General features: G+C 40.2%; 1 protein-coding gene and 1 pseudogene across 1 annotated transcript; one reads left to right on the forward strand and one right to left on the reverse strand.

The window, feature by feature from the left end:
* Window positions 1-310: 310 nt before the first annotated feature.
* LOC116036957 lies at window positions 311-5,169 on the reverse strand (annotated as a pseudogene).
* Window positions 5,170-6,877: 1,708 nt separating this feature from the next.
* On the forward strand, window positions 6,878-18,214 carry LOC116037078 (clathrin interactor 1). The gene is made up of 12 exons (XM_031280842.2): window positions 6,878-7,148; window positions 11,297-11,401; window positions 11,619-11,715; window positions 12,265-12,373; window positions 12,693-12,896; window positions 13,801-13,969; window positions 14,341-14,557; window positions 14,656-14,737; window positions 14,954-15,031; window positions 15,727-16,037; window positions 16,404-16,587; window positions 17,277-18,214. The coding sequence occupies exons 1-12, from the start codon at window positions 7,108-7,110 to the stop codon at window positions 17,663-17,665; spliced, it is 1,986 nt and encodes a 661-aa protein (XP_031136702.1). The 5' UTR covers window positions 6,878-7,107; the 3' UTR covers window positions 17,666-18,214.
* The last annotated feature ends 1,804 nt before the right edge of the window (window positions 18,215-20,018 follow it).

Consider the following 20,018-nt stretch of genomic DNA (forward strand, 5'->3'; position numbering starts at 1 on the left):
TCGATTCGACGCAGAAGCATAAATCAGCCTTTAGGCTACGGCAAAAGCTCTGCGTGGAGCCTCCACAGAACCATAAATAACGCTTTCCTCACTCCACTCCATCATACTACTGTATGTTTGACAGTCAGCTACTAGTGGTGCAAAGACACAAAATAACCTGATTGCCCTTCTTGGCAAGTTTTTTTGTTTTGTTTTTACAGAGCAGACAAAAATATTCTGTCGAAAACAGTCACACTTAGAAATAATGTCCAAATTTACATGTAGTCAAACTTGTCTCTTGTTTTGACTTTAATATAATAACTGTTAAAAAGAAACATATTAAAGATGATAATACTGTAGTTTAATCTATAAGTATATGCCCATATGATTAGAACACAAAATGAGCTACAAAATTAAAAAATGGACTGAGGTAATACAGTGCAGCAGACAATACAAACATACATCTGACTGCTGCTGTGAAAAACAGTTAGGCTACAAACATAAAAAAAATGGAAGGAATAATTCACCCTTAAAATTATCATGTATCAATTACTCACCCCGTGCTACCTTGAATTCTTGCCTCTTCATGCATCCACAGTGAATGAAGAAAAAATGGAGAATGAATTGTAATAGCAATAGGAATTCTTTGTTCACTCTGGAAAAAAATTGTCTTCAAATTCAAGGTAACACAGGGTGAGTAATTAACATACAAAGGATCATTTTGAGGGGGAATTATACCTTTAGGCTACATGGAGCTATACGGTCCACTAGATTCCTCAACAGAACAGGTCGAACACAGACATTTCTAGAATAGAAGAACAAAAAACATTCCTGCAGCATTTTGCTTTTTTTGTTTATAAATATCTCAAATAAAGGAAAAAAGTGGAAGAATCTTTTTTTTCATTGATCATTGAGCTAAGGGTGACCTTTGACCTCTATGTTGAATATTGAGCCACTAGCACCAGAGCGGGCCGCTGTACCTGTTGGGCTCTGGATGTGAACATGGCACCTGCTGTGTTTTGTTCATCTGTTGGTGGGTTGGGAGTGTGATGCCACACACCCCTGCTGCTGGGTAATGTGTGGTGAACTGGGCGGGGCGGGGTGGGGCTTCTGAGCTGCACCTGATCATGTACAGGAAACACCTGGAGAACTGAAAGACACACAAACAGAGGAGGTGAGGTGGGATGTAATCACAAAGGATGTTGGTTATAGGCGAAATGTGCAATGAAATGTGAAAAATGTAAACCGCTACGGCTGCTTTGAATGACTGAAAATGACGTTGGTGGGGCACATGCGTCGCTGCAAATTGGTTTGACCAAATTGAAACAAATTGAGTGTTTACAGTATACACACTACACTATATTATTGCTTTCAAAGAGAGGTTCACATTTTCTTTAAGTCTGTCTTAAAACAATGCTCACATGCCCATACTGTATGTACATGTATGTGTGGTATCTGAAGATTTACAACTTTGACTTAAGGTTTGCCATATAAGGGAATTCCTATGAACTTTACCCTACTGTTGCTGAAACATTTGGAAGCTGTTAACATTAGAAGGGGCCCCCTAAGACAGAAGATATTTTGTTGGAGCTATACCATGTATGGGGCCTTAAATGGTCAGTTCCCTACTCCAATCATATACTCACACCCCCACCTTATGTATACAATGCACGAAATATATATCATGTTTTAACAGCAGAACTTCAGAGCGACTTTTTGGAAGATCAGGTCTGTCGTCTCTCCAGATTTCCATGGAGTCTGTAAATTGATGCTGAAATCTTTGATGTAATAAACCTTTTTATAATCAAGATCAGTGTCAGCGAATCCCTCTTCCATACAGCATCACAGCAATCAACAACTAAAGACACCACATATGCACTCATAATCATTCCTCCTGTCTGGCTGTAAAGAGATCCCTTCTTAGTGCAACTTTAATCAAAGAGCTGGAGGAGCTACGGCCCTCCTTAAAATGCATTTCAAAGCCATTATGGACAGAAGAAACTCTTTTAATGTACATATGGGCAGCTGATTATTAAAGGGGAGTGCCACCAATTTTACACATCAACGTCTGTTTAAAGGTCTTAGGAAAAACCATGCCTACTATGTGAAAAAAAGTTGTATAAAGTCATTTGTGTTAGTGATGTCACTTGAGTCAGACTAAGTTTGAAAATGAAAAAAACTCTGGAGGTGTGGAGTTAGAAAGAGTGATCTTACCAGAACTCTGTAGCCCACTCCTTACACTGCTTAAAGCTAGCAACTCAAGGCTATATTAGCCGCTAATCACACAGAACTTTTGGCAGTCAAGTTGCATTGTTGGTAATGTAGGCGACAGGTTTTGACAGGGAAGAAGAATGTGTGGAATAAAACAGATATCTGGTTGTGCTTAATATATGTTGATCCTTATTTTTAATGATGCATCGTGAGTCGTGAGATGTTATAGGAATGCAGTGCTAAATTGGTGGAATACTCTTTCAACTAGGATGCTGGTGTGTCAATGTTTGATTATATTGGTTAAATTATAAAAAGAAAACATTGAAATTGAGACTCAGCGTGTTGCAAAATGCTTATTAAGCTGTGGTTAAGCAGTTTTGGTGCAGCAGAATTTTAGGAATAAACATGAGGTTAAAAAACTTTTTCTGTGATTAAGTGTGAACCTATCCTTTAATTGGTGAGGCCTAGCAAAGGTGTTGTATTAGCAGACATGCCCCTTTAGCTTTGTTGTTTGGAGTTGAATAAAAGCAAATCTCACTTAGAAGGAGGGTGACTGTCCTGTGATGACTCTGTGTTAGATATTTACAGGGAATCACTGTTACCTGTTTGTTGAGCAGCACATAAATAACAGGGTTGAGGACGGTGCTGGTCTTTGCCAGCAGGGACGGGATTAAACTGGCTGCAGGCGGCACAACGCCGGGCTGTCCAAAGGTGGCGAGCATCGCCACAACTCCGTATGGCATCCAGCACAATAGGTAGCCAGTCACCATGGAGACCACCATTACAAGGACTTCCCTCCGCTCAGCTGAGGACTGGTTGATCCTGGTGACCTGAACACACACACACACACACACACACACACAGACGCTGCTTTCACAAACACTAGTAGACACACAATGTCATCACAGAGGGATCAAAGGTTATCCCGCACGCTCACCTGTCTCTCCACTGCTCGCACAGCCAGCAGGATCCTCCCGTAGCAGAAGAACATGAGCAGCAGCGGAAGCAGCAGGCAAAAGATGAACAAACAGCTGATGTAGGAGCGAGCTGTCGTTGAGCGCTGGTGCCATTGGATGGAGCAGATGGTGCCAGGACCCTCTGGGCCATAGCTGCTCCATAACACACAACATATGCTCTGATTTCATGTGCTGCATGTTTAACATTATAAAGTTCTATCTGTGCCATGATCTGTTTAATATCTCTCTGTTTGGAATTGCAAAATGACTAATTTTCTTTTATTCATTTATTCACATTTTAGCCTACTTTTGCGGATGACCAACATGTGGCTCCGTAAAGTTACTTTCTTTTAAAACACTCACTTCTTAATTACATTTTTTATTAAGTGAATAAACCAGCACACACTTTCCTCCCAGTTTTAGCATCATCAGCAGCCAATAAGTGAATGAATGATCTCGTGAGTGATGATGATGGGTTAATATTTAAGCAGTAACAGACCTGCTCCAGCCCAGCAGCGGTGGCAGAGTCCAGACCAGCGAGTAGAGCCAGGAGGCCACGACAGCAAGCCTGGCCCTGCAGTACTGAGAAGAGTCCGACTGGGTTCTGCAGAGCACCACAGAGTACCGCTCAAAGGACAGCAGAGACAGAGACACCAGAGATACTACACCTGACAGAGAGAGACACCATAACAAAGGACAACAGTTAGAGAACAAATTATATAGATTGTATAATGAACAAAAGTACTTAAATTGAATAGAAAATGTTTATAACAATCTGCATCTGGAGCCAGGTCTGCATCAAGATACACAGTGATAGACAAAGAAAAGACAAATAAATACAGAAACCACACAGACACAAACATCATTTACAGACAATGCATACATTTTCAAAGAAATTTCAGATTTTTAACAAATACGTTTCTCTTTTCTCTTTTCTTATTGCTTTTGACTCTTTTTTCATGCAAGTAGGTCTAGTAATAAAGTGGCAAGTGCAATAATGTTCAAAATTCTATAGTAGCCTATATTTAGGAAGTACAGTACAATTTGGAGCTACTTGTAGGCCAACTTTACTTAATTATTTCCATTTTCTGCTGCTTTATAGGCTACTTCTACACTCCACTACATTTCAGATACAAATATTGTACTTTTTACTCATCTAGCCTACTAAGACATTAGCTACAAGTTACTTTCCAGATTCAGATTAATAATACAAAATATAATCAACGAATAAATTATAATGTATTATTAGGCCATCAAGACTTTATTGAGTAAATTCACAAGCTCCTGCAATAGGCCTAGGCCTAGAGAAAGCTAATAAATATAAAGTAGCCTAATTAAAATTAGCTCCACTTTTACCAGCTGCAATATTTAAGTGGTTTCATTTCGGTACTTAGGTCTATATTTTGATACTAGGCTTCTTTGGTTCTTGGAGTCACATTATGTTCTAATTTTCATGCAGCAGTTTCAAATATCCACGCTGTAGAGATAGGTCTGGCAATGCAAGACTATAAATACCATGTCACTCACCGAAAAACGCGTTGGAGAAACCGTACCACCGGCACCCGTAGGACCCGGTCAGCCACCGGCCGCGCACGTTGGCCGCGAAGCTGAGGGGAGTTCCGAAGATGCAGACGAGCATGTCGCTGGCGCTGATGTTGATCAGCAGCAGGTTCACCGGAGTCACCAGCCCGGGGAAGCGCGAGAACACCAGGAGCACCAGTAGGTTACCGAGGAAGCCCAGGACCAGGATGAACCCGAGGACTACGGCTGCCGCGGTGTGATCCGCCCGGCTCAGCCCGCCGGCCGCGGGGTCCGACACCGAGCTGTGGCCGGTGCTGAGGTTGTTACTATGCTGCTGCAGGACGATCACCATGGCAACCTGGCTATCACTGTAGATTGACTTGAATCAGAGACAGAAGGGGCCCGTCATAAAACAAAGAATAATAATAAGGGGTGAAATGTAGCCTTAATGAGGATTTTTTTTTTTTCTTCACCTGCTAGCCCAGTGAGGGAGTTTCTTTCCTCAGCCACTGGGGCAGAAAACCCACTTAGCCCACAACATGTTTAAATGCTCTGAAGGGGATGAGAAAGATAACTTTCTCCCACACACTACAGTATGCATTACGTTAGTTGCTCCCATAAACATCCCCACTGTGCTCACATAGCCTAATTCTTAATACATAGGCTAATACGTAGGCTATAATTTAAAAGTAACAGTTTTAACAGAATAATTGAAAAACAAACTATCAATGAAAAGAAAATAGGCTACTTAATTAGGGTTAATACAGTCATAAAGCAATAGTAGGCTAGCTAGTAATTTGTTGTTCTTGCTATAGCCTACTGACATTTGTTAAAATACTTTATAATTTAAATAAATTCAAACCTTTAAACCAAAACCTAAACAATTAAGAGTACTAAAGCAACAAAACATTAGTCATAACACATCCGTAGTTAATAGCCTACAAAAAATAAAATATGAAGTATCCAAACCTTCAATGAGACAAAGGACACACGCCCACAAAGAAAGATTGAAAGAAACAATCAAACAGAAATACAGACGCTGGCGTTTTGTCGTATGACCATCACTCTTTCAGACACACGTCTTTATTCTGTTCCGTATTCTAATTTAATCTAGACCAGATTGGGGACCTAAATAACTGAGCCAACATATCAATAATACAATGTGGACTCCGAGGATGAGCCAGGAACAGATTCAGCATGGCAGTGTTAATTGATCTGATGCTGAAGACACTAATGAACAATCACAAGACAAGAAAACCCTCCTAACAGACATTTACATTTAAAACAAACCAAAAATCCACAAGGACATTTTAGAAACATGACTTTGAATTCTGCTATATAGCCTATATTTATTTTGGGGTATTTGGGGCCTTTATTTTTGACAGGACAGCTGAAAACATGAAAGGGGAGAGAGAGGGAATGACATGCAGCAAAGGGCCGCAGGTCGGAGTCGAACCCCAGCCGGCTGCGTCGGGGAGTGAACCTCTATATATGGGCACCCGCTATTCCAACTGAGCTATCTGGGTGCCCAGCCTACATATTTTTTTTTAAAGCTGGTGATTTTGACCCTGTTCATTTTTGTTTAACCTTAACTTTGGAGAGATTTCTGTTGATTAGTCTTTTATCCGGTGCTTCTCTTTACCTTTCACACAATCACAACCTTCATCTCATACACACATGAACTTTCATTAAAGCTCTGGAGATGGACATGCAGTTCCATTTAATAGCCTTTTGAGAAGCAGGATTCTTCCACAATTATTGATCCTTGAGCAGCATCAAAATATAGGCTACTTTAAGGCTACCATTATTTTATATAAAAGCTAAAAATGAAATGTATTAATGTAGGCTATTAAATGCAATATTAAGAATAGGTGCCACAGACACCCTAGCTGGATTTTGGTTTGCAAAACTGCGGAGATAAGTCTGGCATAAACTGTAAATAAAATATTTGTGTAGGTTACTATAGGCAAAAACTGTTTCTAAGTGTGCCCAACACAGCCAAATGTGACTGACACACACACACACACACACACACACACACACACACACACACACACACACAATGTGTAAATGGGCTGTTTTGGATCACCTTACAGAAATCAACAAAGATTCAATTATATCATATTCATTGCCTCAATGTTCCTGCGTCATTTTGCTTTGAACTTTACCCTAAATGTACGTACATGATAGACCTACATGTATTAGATATGATACAGTTCGCGAGCGAGGGAACATCTTGACGCTTCAGTGACGTAGGCAGAGAATGACGTTTCCGTAGCAACTGGGGCCGATCCGTTAACCGCATCTGTACTACCGGAGCTCATCGAGGAGTAGGGGGGGGATTCTCGTCGGTAACCGGATACCTACTCTCTATCTTGTGGGGCGTAGAGACACGGGGCGACGCAGTATCGAGGCGGCGAACCCGCAGTTCCGTGCGGAGATGCTGAATATGTGGAAAGTCAGAGAGCTGGTGGACAAAGCGTGAGTACCGAGGAGCAGGTGGAGCTGTTTGCACTGGCTAAACCGTTAAGTGGCTGCTAAGCTAACCGGCTAGCCGGGCAGCATCAGCAGCTTTTATCGCTGACAGAGGAGAGGATACGGTCCGTGACGTCACAGCGATAGCCCCCTCAGCTGTTAGCTCCGGCTAGCTGGCTAGCTGCCAATCTTCAACCATGTGGCATAAATAGAGATGTGTGTTTTACAATGGCTTCAAACATTGTACATTTTTCAACACTTGTTCATATAGGCCAGTAAAAAACAATATTACACACAGCAAATGTATTCATTTCCGATCCACAACGAAAGCTATCCAGTTAGCTAATTCCGCTAGCATTGCTAAGCCCAGGTCGGTTCTGTGTACTGTTTGTGTCGGTGCTGCTGCAGAATCACGCCCCTGTACCACCCTGGTGATGCCCGCTACCTCCACCATGCATTAACCTAACATTATATCCCGAGTAGAAAGCTAAGCATCAACGATGGCAAGCTAAGTGGCTATTGAATTGTAGTACATTTCCTGCCAATTAGAGACCAACCATGTCTCAACGAGGCCCATGCCCCCATGGTCCCAGACAGTTAAGACAACACAGCTTGTTGGCCAAACAGATCATACGGTAGTAGCTAATGCTGGTGTTGCTGCAGCCTACTACATCGTGTTGTTTGTCTGAGCACTAGACTAACCATGCTTCTTTGTGATGTGTGTCTTTGTGAAATCTATTGTTGCAAGTGTAAACTGCAGTATAATGTATATACTGTAACCCATGAACAGGAGGGAGAACAACAGCTTTCTGTCCTGTTTGTTCCAAGAGGCACACTGAGTTATATGAATATCTTTCTTATGTAAAACCCAAATCCACAAAAAAATGGAAGATGCACTGATGCTTTGAGTTAATTGAAATACGTAAGTAAATCTGTTTCTTGTAACAGGACATTTTATTTAATAACCAAGTAAATAACTTGATGAGGATGGTGCCCCTATCTGGAGGGCTAGGTTTGTAGTAGATAAAATAAAACAGGTTTAAGTAGCTTCACAAATCATCATCATATGTTCAATAGAGCAACAATAATCAGAATCAGCTTCATTGGCCAAGTGTGTGCACACATGCAAGGAATTTATACTCAATTTATACTCTTTTATTGATCCCCAATGGGGAAATTACAATTTACACTCTGTTGTTATTACACACTGCACACAGGCCTGAAATACACACACACACACACACACACACACACACACACACACACACACACACACACACACACACATGCTCAGGTCCTTTTACATGCACTAATGGAGAGATGTCAGAGTGAGTGGGCTGCGACTGCTGAACAGGCGCCCTGAGCGGTTTGGGGGGGTTCGGTGCCTTGCTCAAGGGCACCTTGGCAGTGCCCAAGAGGTGAACTGGCACCTCTCCAGCTACCAGTCCACCTCCGTATTTCGGTCCGGATGGGGACTTGAACCAGCGACCATTATAACAATAACAGTTGAAAGATGAGAGAAATGGAAAAACAGATCTAAAGAGTGTTGGTTCAGTTCAAACTAATCTCATGAATGAACTTACTATACACATTAATCTCGTAAAAATAGTGCCTTTACAATCAGACTTTTATTTCTATAGAGTGACCAAAAAACAGATTTTGCTCTGTTTGAAATATCAGTCTCATCAATCACTCGTCAGTGGTGCATCGGTCTGTCACACATCAACTTTTTAGATACTCCTCTTAAACACTGATTCTAATTTCTCACAGTCAGTGTTATGTGACAATGGCTTGATATGAGGGACGGTCAGGGACCAAGTGTGCACACATCCAGGCAATGGCTTGATACATAATTTTCATCAATACAGCCTTGAATCTGCAATAGCATTATACATCAAAATCTTTTTTTGCCTCTCAAATAACACTTGAGCTGCCTATAAATAGTTTGTATTTTATTATGTATCTTTTTCTGAAATATAATCCAATGCTTTGGCTAGTTTTGGATTGATATTGACTATACTGCTTCTGATCAGTACATCCCCTTGTTTGATGTTATAACCTTACACCAGAGAAGCATGTTCAATGTTATAACACAGGTTACACAGCGGTTCCTGTTTTTTAGTTCAGCTGTTATTCATTTTTAGAGTTTGTATGTCGGTATTCATTTCTTATTTTGAATACATTTTAGTGAAGTATACATGCCTGTTATCAGAATGCAATTTGTGCATACAGTAATGATGATGAACCAATTATTATTTATTTTGTGGCTTGGATTATACACTCAGTGGCCACTTTATTTACCTGTAAGATCTAATGTGATCCAATACAACAGCTGCTCAGTCATAAATTACAGCTTTACAAAGAGAATAATGTTAAGTTTTGATTGATTGACACTGTCTGTCAGAGAGGTGTTACTTTAACTATATTTTATATTAATGAGGTTGTAGTTTGCAGCGATGTTGAACTGGACTGCATAAGATTAAGAGGTGTTTCTTGTATTCTTTCTAGTAAAAATATATTACAAATACATTTCAGTCTAATGCAGTTGAGTTTTTGTACCTGAGGTAATTAAAACTCCATGTGGGTTGTTAATGTGCACTTTCAGTTTTAATATAAATCCTGCAAACAAGGTTAAATGCAGGCTACTATGAGATGCATATTGTGTGGGTGTTGTATAAGCACTGAAACCTTAAAAAAATAAGTTATAGAAAAACACAGTGCCCAGTGACAAGGAGGGTACGGTATGCCAAAAGCATATTTTGATTTTATGGAGATTGATCAATTCTTACATACATTTTGACCGAAAAACCTCTTGGAAAAAAAGATTGTGGAGATGATATACATTTTTGTATGGACAACAAGGCTTCCAAGAGGAAGTTGTCCTTAAATCCGTTTTTAATATTCCAAATCATATCCTAGACCTTCTCCAGTTAGCTCCGCTCAAAAGAACCAATTATATCACAAATGTAATAAAGAAAGAAGAGTAGGTCGATAGAAGAAAGTTGCATAAAGGAGAGATAAATGAGTAGACTGAAGAAAGAAGATTAGAAGAGGGAATATACGGCATAGAAAACAGACCGAGAGCTCAACAGAGCTTTAGATGGAGCTCCCACCAGCTGTTAGTTGGGCCAGCCTGGGCATGATGAATACACTCTATTATTGATCTACCTCAACAGAGCTGGCAGCGGCGTCCTTGCTTTTCCTGCAGTTTAAGAGTCACGCTATTATGGAGCTCTCTGTCTGTCTGACTTACCTGCTGACAGTAACACAGTCAAAGGCAGCTTCTGTACTGAAGATGCTTCTTATTTTCCTTTAGCTGCGAGGGTGGCAGAGTAAAGGAGTAATGATAGGATCGTGGGATTGGAAAAAGCGAGGAGCAGGAGAAAAATTAGGATAGAAAATGAAGTGAAGGAGACAGAAATTTGAAAAAAGGCCAGGTGAAGGAGGGAGGAATGACAGGCTCGGGGAGCAGTAGATAAGGAAGAGCCGTGTTGGAGAGTGAGAGGTGTGTTTCACGTTGCAGTGCTTTTGGCTGTGTTTTTTTGCCAAAAAACAAACACAGCAGCTGGTGAGCCCACAAAAACAAAGAGGACAGGAAGCAAACATTATTTATGAGGAGCTTTGGCCATGTTTACCTCACTGTTTTACACACACACACACACACACACACACACACACACACACATACAGAGGCACACACTGCATACAACAGACTCACATCCATTTGTGCCCCAAACAGCTGAATATTTTCTTACACTATGCTTGTGTATGTCTGGCCTTTGAAGTGCTGTGGCCAGGACACAGGCTTTTAGAAAGCTGCCATTCATAATTCAGTGAGCTGAGATTCTCTTTGTCTTACTTGATTTCGTTGTGTATGACACCTGCATGAATGTTTTTGTTGTGATAATCCTGTTTTTCCACCGTTATTGTCAGCGGAGTGTGAAGGGAATCAGCCCAAATCATTTGCTGATAACCAGCAAGGCTGACTGACCGAAAGACGAAGAAGAATAATAAGCTTTGTGTTCCCAATAAGTCAACAGAAAAGACAAGAGAGTAAAGCCACATGTTTTCACCTTTACATGTTTGAAATATTGATGGTAATACGGATATTTATTGATGTAATTTATGAAGAAAATATATGTTTGTGTCAACAGCACTAATGTGGTGATGAACTACTCAGAGATCGAGTCTAAGGTGAGAGAGGCCACCAATGACGACCCCTGGGGACCCTCCGGACAATTGATGGGAGAAATAGCCAAGTATGTGTAACACACAAATATACACAGTTTCTGTACTGTATGTGCGCGCAAATACAAGCACACAAGGTAGCAGGTACTGTATTGTGTCATTACACACAAAAAGAAGAAATAAGAGTTCTGTTAGAAAGACAAGTAAGGCTCTAATCACTAGACCTGATTATGCTTTGGTTTTGGGCTTTCCTAGAACTATAATATTTTTGATTGTGTGTTTGTGCAGATCTACCTTTATGTATGAGCAGTTCCCAGAAGTGATGAACATGCTGTGGACCAGGATGCTAAAGGACAACAAGAAGAACTGGAGACGAGTCTACAAGGTATGGTTACACTCTGGTTGGCAGGTTGGTTGGTTGTTTCCCTGGTGTGCCTGTGTTGTATCCATTGTGCAACACAGACACAGACACCCACATGGGTTCCAGTGTTTACACGACTAACTGGATCAAGACATTTTTGGCTCCTGTTTCTCTTTCTTTTTATTGAAAATACAACAATAAATACTTTGCACAAAAATTGAACACAGATACAGATGTATGCATCCTGTATATGTATAGTACAAAGATCAGAGCAGTGCATCTCAACTACATTCTTGTTTCCTGCCCGCAAAATCATAAGAATGATATGCAAATATTATAAATTATGCAAGAGCCAAGAAAGAATGAATGAATTTGGATTTTTTTAGAGAGCAATTAAGATGAGTTTAGGAGAGGAGACAGTTGAGTAAAGCAGAACTGGCCTTCAACATTTTTTTTTTAGAAAAGATTATTTCTCACTAAGTCATTCTGGCTACATCCCGCCCCCCATAGTTAACTCTCTAATCATGTCTTTCACTTCATCTCTTACTATTTCTCTTTATCTTCCTCTGCCAGGCTTTACTGCTGCTGGCTTATTTGATCAGGAATGGGTCTGAAAGAGTTGTCACCAGTGCCAGAGAACACATCTATGACCTGCGATCTTTAGAAAACTACCACTTTATTGGTGAGTCTCTAAATAAAAATTGGCTACATTTTCATTGGTTTAACTTTTTCTTAGTATTCTTTTACTTTTATGTAAATGTGAGATATCTTGTGTGCATATTAGACGCGTCACTTTTAGAAAGATCAATTTGTTTCTAAAATAGAAAGGTTAATTCTCTGGGGGGCATGAATACAGTGTGCTAAGTAAAACTTCTATTGGTCCTTTTTGATTGTGATAATTCTTGCGTACTGTATGTCAGTGGCACTAGATGATAGGTCAGGACATCAAATTTTATATATATATACTATAGTTTTTTGTTTTTGTTTGTGTATCTGTCCAGATGAGAACGGTAAGGATCAGGGCATCAATGTGCGTCAGAAGGTGAAGGAGATGGTTGAGTTAATCCAGGACGACGATAGACTGAGAGAGGAGAGGAAGAAAGCCAAGAAGAACAAAGATAAATACATTGGAGTCTCCTCTGACAGCATGGAAGGAGGAGGAGGAGGAGGAGGAGGAGGAGGAGGAGGAGGAGGCGTTAAGAACTGTAAGTCACTACATCTTCTTTTGACAGCTCAAGTCAGATGTGGATTAAAATCATAATTAATAACTTGGAAAAATGCATTGGAGGAAGGATATCATGTAAAGCAAGTGTAAGACTTTTTGAATGGATATTAAAAGTTAAACTTGAATTGCCTGTACTAACAAGGAATTTGAAAAATTGGTATATTATTGTTTAGTTGATTCATCTCTAAATCTATCAATCTATCTTGCAAAAAAAGGTAAATCACAAGAGCCCAAAGAGATGTCGTGATATAAAACGCAAAACATCATCCTCACATTGGACGATCTTCAACCAGGAAATGTGTGGAGTGTTTTTAATTGATAAATGACGAATGAAGAATTAATTATCAAAACGGTCATGGATTTATGTCAAATTATTAATTGTTTAAGCAACAATGTAAAGCTCCTATTGATCCACTGAAGTAAAATTCCAGGGGACTTACCTGAAAATGTAACACAACATGAGATTTTTTATTACGTATTTAATTCTCATCTGCCCAATTACCAAAAATCCCAAACATTTTCCAGGTCCAACTTCCACAATGTGAGGATTTGCTGCCGTATATCATTGTAAATTGTGTAGTTTATGATTTTAGACTGTTATCGGACACAAGAACAAGACATTTTTCAGACCAAACAATTAATCGCAAAAATATTCAAATAATAATTTGCTGCAGCTCTAATCTTATTGTTGCTTTTAGTGTCTTACATTTGCTATAAACTAGCAATTGTTAAACAGCATTGTACAGCTGAAATTCTGAGTTTCATACGACTAGTATGAGAGACTGTAGATCAGTGTAGTCCTTTGGGGGATACCTGTGAAACTGCACACGTTTACAAAGTCTTGCTCTTTCTCTCTCTGTCCTTTTATGTGTTCTTCCTTCCAGCTAATGAGTTGGATCGGAGTAAGTGGGATGAGGACTGGGATAAGAGCAGAGGAGCTTTCCCCTTTAGTGAAAAGCTCGGAGAGATCAGTGACAAGATAGGCAGCACCATCGATGACACACTCAACAAGTTCAGAAAGAAGGAACGAGATGACTCACCCGACAGAATCAGGTAAATGTACACACTGATGATGTCCACATGCACACTTACACATATTACATTTTGCATGTGTCTGAACGAATGCTTGTTTTAAAATGGTCTTAAGGGTGTATACTAAAGTTCCTACAAGCTGCATTAGTTGTGCACAGTGGTGTTGGTATCGCAAATATCAAAATAATGCATCAGATGGCTCTTGGCCTCCCTGTCATGTGTTTAAAATCTTCAAACCATTATTATGTCTTGGATTATACATTACATAACCAAACACACACGGACATACAATAATTGCAAAGCAAAAAAAATAGCAATAGCATTTAGCAATATCAATAGCAAAATCTCCTGAGTGCCGCTTCTCGTATGTCCTCCATGTTTGGTTGCCATAGTGACACCGAGGAGGACCGAGCATCGAGAAACGGCAGGCAGGAAACCCTTGAGTTCAAAGATGAGGAGGAAACTGTCACAACGAAGAGCATCCAGATCACACAAGCAACAGAAACCACAACCACCACCACGCGGAAACGCAGCGGAGCTCCGAGTAGCAAGACTCTGGACCTTGGTGCTGCAGCCCACTACACTGGAGACAGGAGCCCAGAAGAGAAGGTATTCACACAAACACTCGCGCTTTTCTGAATGTGAGATACATTTTTAATTGTACATGTTTAATCAATCACTGTGTCTCTCTATTTCTATCTTTTTAGTCATCAGTCAGGCAGTCTTCAAGCAGTGGTCTAGCTGATCTGCTAGTGATCGACCCTTTATCCAATCAGAGCACTGCAACAGGTAACTACAAACTTTTACACACACAAAGATGACAAAGAAATGAGGTGGTTTTAAAATTTGCGTATGTGGTGTATGAGTTGTGTCATTCTTTGTTGGACAAGAGAGTTAGTCCTGTCCTTTTTGTATGAATGTGTGTGTGTGTGTGTGTGTGTGTGTGTGTGTGTGTGTGTGTGTGTGTGTGTGTGTGTGTGTCCGTCCGTCCGTCCGTCCGTCCAGGTGGCAGTTCTGACCTCATTGGTGGCTTTGCTGACTTCTCCTCTCCTGCAGCCTCTGCCAGCCTCCCAACTTCCACTGGTAAACTTGTTCTTGCCTCTTTCAGCTTTTCCTGTAATCTGAGGGTGCTTTCACATCTGTAGTTTGGTTTGTTTGGTCCGGTTTGTTTTAGTTTTAGTCCTATCCTGGAAATAGTATACATTGTTACATTTCAGTTCTGGTCCGGTTCATGTTCACACTGGCTTTTTACAAAGGAGGGAAATCAAAATCCGGTGACTGACAAGAAATAACTGATGATAAGCATTATTAGACTGCAAATCAAAAGCAAGTTTTGAATAATGACAAAAGGGTAGAGACAGGTTAAAAAAGACCTGTCTTTGTACAGCTCAATTCTGGGGTGTAATACTGTGTGATCACTTTGTCACACCCTTTTTAACGGACTTAATGAACTGTACACAGAAGGATACAAGCATAGCAGACTGCAGTCTTAACTGCTTTTGACTGTCAGATCATACGTGTTACCATCATGTACCAGTCTTGGTCCAGTTCTGTGGCCCGCACCCGGGTTCGATTGTTTGTACTAACTTGGTTTTAACCCAACCAAAACAGGTAAGGTGTGAAAGCACCCTTAAGTTCAGATGAGGGCCAGCGTGACAAAAAAGCCATGTTGTACATACTTTTTAATGTATTCAGATTTTTTGTAGAATTTTAGAAATGAGTGTCAATTTAGAACACAACTATCACAACTAAACATATCACTACTCTCTTGTGGCCAGCTTCTGCACCATCCAATGGAAATGGAGAATTTGGGGACTGGAATGCTTTCTCGGCCAATCCACCAGTTTCGTCTAGCTCCGGTCTCTCCCAGCCCGTCACTGACCTGTTTGGCAACGTCCAGTCACCCACAGCCCCAGTCTCTAATCCCGCCTCCGCCCTACCTTCTGCCGAGCTGTTTGACCTGATGGGTGGAGTGAACCATCAACTAACTAACCCACTTACAACGCTGAGTGCCTCTCAGAGCATGACTTTCTCTCTGGGAGGAGCATCTGTTGCTATGCCAACCATGCCCCTTTCTCGCTCTCAACAGGTAAGTACAGTACACTTTACAAGAAGGCCTAGTTTGTCTCAAACTGTAAAAAAAAAAAAATCTGAAAATGTTGTAGATAATGAAATCCAATGAAAGAAAAACCCAGAGGCTTCCAGAGTGTATTGGTCCAATGGTCAAATTAATAGTCTAAATTAATAGTGCAATAAAATTGCACTATTAATGATGACTTTCAGCATGGCTGCCAACCTAATCAAAGATTTAAGTCAGTGCACCCTTAAGAATGCTTTTTGTTTCAATTTTCAATAAATATAAAGTGTTCCAGTTCAAGGCTGTTAATTGATTTCAGTTTTTCTGTTGGGTTCTTGGCAGTAAATAAAAGTATGAAATATTTGTACTTTATTTTAGAGCCTGGGAGGCATGACATCTCAGCAGCCCATAGGACAACAGTCGAAGGTGGGTGTTGGAGGTCCGGGATCGTTAGGGTCGACCTGGTCCGACCCCTCCGTCAACATCAGCCTGGACTTCCTATCAGCAGGCCTCAACCCCACTAAGACACCGCCCACACTCAACAATATCATCCAGCAAACAGGTATCATGTTTCATACTGTGATTCATTTTCTTTGTGCATTTCACACAGCATGTTGATGTAGAAAAAAAAAGTTTTGCAGGGTCTTAAAATATCTTAAAAAGCATTGATTTAAGTTTTTTCCCCCCTAAAAACAAAACAAAAAGGGCTGCCAAAGGTATTAAAAAGTCTTGAATGTCATTTAAAAGTTTTTAATATTTTTTCTAGCCAGCCATTAATATTAGTTTGAAAATGTTTTTGTATGTGAGCAAAGCAAAACTGGCTGGAAAATCCCCAGTACCAACTGTTTCAGACCTCTCACCTGAGGTACATTTCATATACTGTATGCACCTTAAATTAATCTTTTTTTTTTAATTGGTTAATCCATTCATCCATTCATTTTCTGCTGCTTATCCAGGTCCAGATCATGTTAAATAAGTAATTATTGAACTATTAGGAATTATTGTTATATACAGCTGGGAAGTAACTGACAACAGTGTGAAATAAATGTCAATAAATGTATGGACTTAAATAAATAAATAAATACATATTTTTTAGTTAAATCCCCAAGTGATTTAGTGGGACAGGTTGATGTCAGTAAACCTTTTAAATGTATATTGTTTTAGATAAGATTGATCAGTGTAACTATCTGACCAACCTATGTGGTACAACAGAGTGGATTAACTCCTTGCTGCCCATATGTGTCTGTGCAGCAGTGCCTCCCGTTAACCTGTTGGCCCAGAACTTCGGAGGACTGAACCTCAGCTCCCCGCCCCATGTGACACCCATTAGACCACCAGCCAATCCCATGACGATGGGCATGCCTGCATCAATGGCAACTGGCATGCCTGCTTCCTTGGCATCGAGTATGCCCCCTTCAATGACCACGGGGACAATGGGGATGGGGGGAATTCCTGTAAGCCAAGGCATGATGGGAATGAACATGAGCATGAATATGGGCATGGCCACTCCAGTGATGATGGGTGGTATGACAGGCATGGGAGTGCCAGGAGTAGGAGTGAGCCTAGCACACTCCATCAACCCAGCCATGGTTTCACCCAAACAGGATGCCTTCGCTAACTTTGGCAGTTTTGGGAAATGAGAGAGTGAGAGAGTGAGTGAGTGAGTGTGTGTGTGTGTGTGTGTGTGTGTGTGTGTGTGTGTGTGTGTGTGTGTGTGTGTGTGTGTGTGTGTGTGTGTGCGTGTGCGTGTGTGTGTGTGTGCACACGTCTGACATTATGAGAGTGTGAACCACAGAAGGACTGCTGTACTTGAAGACAACCTTGCATGTTTCTCTCTCTGCTTCTGTTGTCTTTGGCGAGCTGGCGACAGTGATCATTCACCATCCTAGACTGTTGACTTAATCTTGGAAGTAGGGGAGAGCACCCATGGGTGCCTCTCACCAATTTGATGTGTGAAATTTTGTCACACAGAGGACACCTGAAAAGCAGGGAAGGTGTCAACCCACAGCCTCTAGTCATTACGTTCTTATGGGGAAAGGTTCCTCATCTTGTTGTCACCTGTTTTATATGTGAACTACAGTATGTCCCCCTTCATTACAAAAATCACTGCAAAAAGATTCTCTCTGTAAAGGCACAGCTTATTCAATCTTGTTTACTCAAATGAAAATGGCATTGCTGCCTAAATTTTGCATTGTAGCCTGAGATATCATGTTTTGCATCATTTCAACCAAATTCAATCGCAAGATTTAAGCCATTACATTATTGCCAGAGGGTGATGCTATTACTTTCTCTTGCTCCTTGTGCTAATAGTACAGTTACAAATTCTGGAGTATACTGAATCCATACTCTGTTCCTCCAGCAGAGAGCAGGGTGGGTGTATGCATTGAGATAACACTGTATGGTCATACTTATTCTTAAGCCATATAAGGGTGGAATAATTGCATATTATATCCTTTTTTCTCCCCTCTCCTCTTTTTTCAGGCTGGTAGCAGTTCACAATAACTCAAACCACAGTACACCTACAGTTTTATTGATGTTTAAAAGACAACATGAGTGAAGCCTTGAACTGCTCAGAACAATGGTCCCTAAAATACTGTTGGGCCTTTATATTACAATAATCGGTTACTGTTAAAAGTGATACTTTTCCTCTACTTTCCATTTTGGATGCCTCTGTCAGATTAATGCCTGATTAAGGGTCAGTCATTATTTTATTTAGAATACTATTCTGAATGTTTCTCTTGATATGATGCCCCTCCTGATATAAGGACGTGTAACTTTATGTAAGCATTGATCTCTTCTGTCTGTTCTACCTTTTCATACAGACACTGTTTAAGGGTAGAGGTACAGAATAAAGTTTTTCAAATAGTATTTGCCAACTGGCTATGGTAAAAGATGGTAAACGATAGTCACCATCTACAAGACTGAACATCACAGTCCTCTATATTTCTTCCATTTTTTCAAAGCAGTCGCTCACCTCAGAATTTTTGGGTCAACCCAGCAATGTACCTTTTAATTACAAACTATTTTTGCCAGCAAGCATTTTTCAGCCTGCAGCTCACTTTGTGGTCCTTGGTGTAAGGGTTACATATATGTACCTCAAAAACTGCATACGAGAAAATAACCATCCTTGCATTTAACATGCACTGGATACATTGCAGGATTTTTTTTCATTAGCTGAGTTTTAATAAATGATTTTTAAGGCCAGTTGAGACCAATCTAAAAGGTTTTAGGGGTCTTGAGTGGAGTGGAGTGAATGTGTGTGTGTGTGTGTGTGTGTGTGTGTGTGTGTGTGTGTGTGTGTGTGCGCGCACATGGGTATAGTTTTCTCTGTTTGATGTGCAAACATAGCTAAGCAGAGCCTCTTGTCATTTTCTGAGGCACTGCACTCCAAATGACCAAATCTTTATTTTGTTACTCTCAGAAGGAAGATTCCATAGTTATTAGTTTAATATTTTATTAGTTTACTAGTTACAAGGTTATGTTCATTGGAGCGCTACTAATAACATGTTTTAGTTGACAGGAATCATATTTTTGTTTCTTTTTCGGTACAGCTCTTTAATTTGATTGTATTTTCTGTATTTCATTCAACATTAAATTAAATTATAACATTAAATAATCAGTTTCCTCCTTTTTTCTAGGTGCAGGCTACTTTTGTGTCACTTTTTATATCATATTTGCATCACATATGATCCTGAACAGGGACATAGTAGCTACCATTGAGGACACATGTTAAGTACATTCTGCAGTTAAAAACTATAACACATGGTGGATAATTAATAGGCTGATTCCAATATTGTTATAGTCAATAAAATGTAGTTTAATTTAATATAGTTTAATTTTGACAGCTTTTAAATCAACAAATAAAGGAAATGTACGGAGCCCCCCTGGTCCCACTTTGTAAAAAAAATTAATTATAACTATCTCGTGGCCTCAAGATAGTAACTCGTGGCCTCGAGATACGTATCTCGTGGCCTCAAGATAGTATCTCGTGGC

This window comes from Sander lucioperca, chromosome 13, assembly GCF_008315115.2.
Source record: "Sander lucioperca isolate FBNREF2018 chromosome 13, SLUC_FBN_1.2, whole genome shotgun sequence".
In the NCBI taxonomy this organism is placed as follows: Eukaryota; Metazoa; Chordata; class Actinopteri; order Perciformes; family Percidae; genus Sander; species Sander lucioperca.

Excerpts from the sequence above, each read along its gene's own strand:
- LOC116037078 (XM_031280842.2), top strand. The coding sequence starts at position 7,108 with ATGCTGAATATGTGGAAAGTCAGAGAGCTGGTGGACAAAGC. Across the intron at positions 11,716-12,264 it reads ACTGGAGACGAGTCTACAAG|GCTTTACTGCTGCTGGCTTA; the intron begins GTATGGTTACAC and ends TTCCTCTGCCAG. Across the intron at positions 14,738-14,953 it reads CAATCAGAGCACTGCAACAG|GTGGCAGTTCTGACCTCATT; the intron begins GTAACTACAAAC and ends CCGTCCGTCCAG.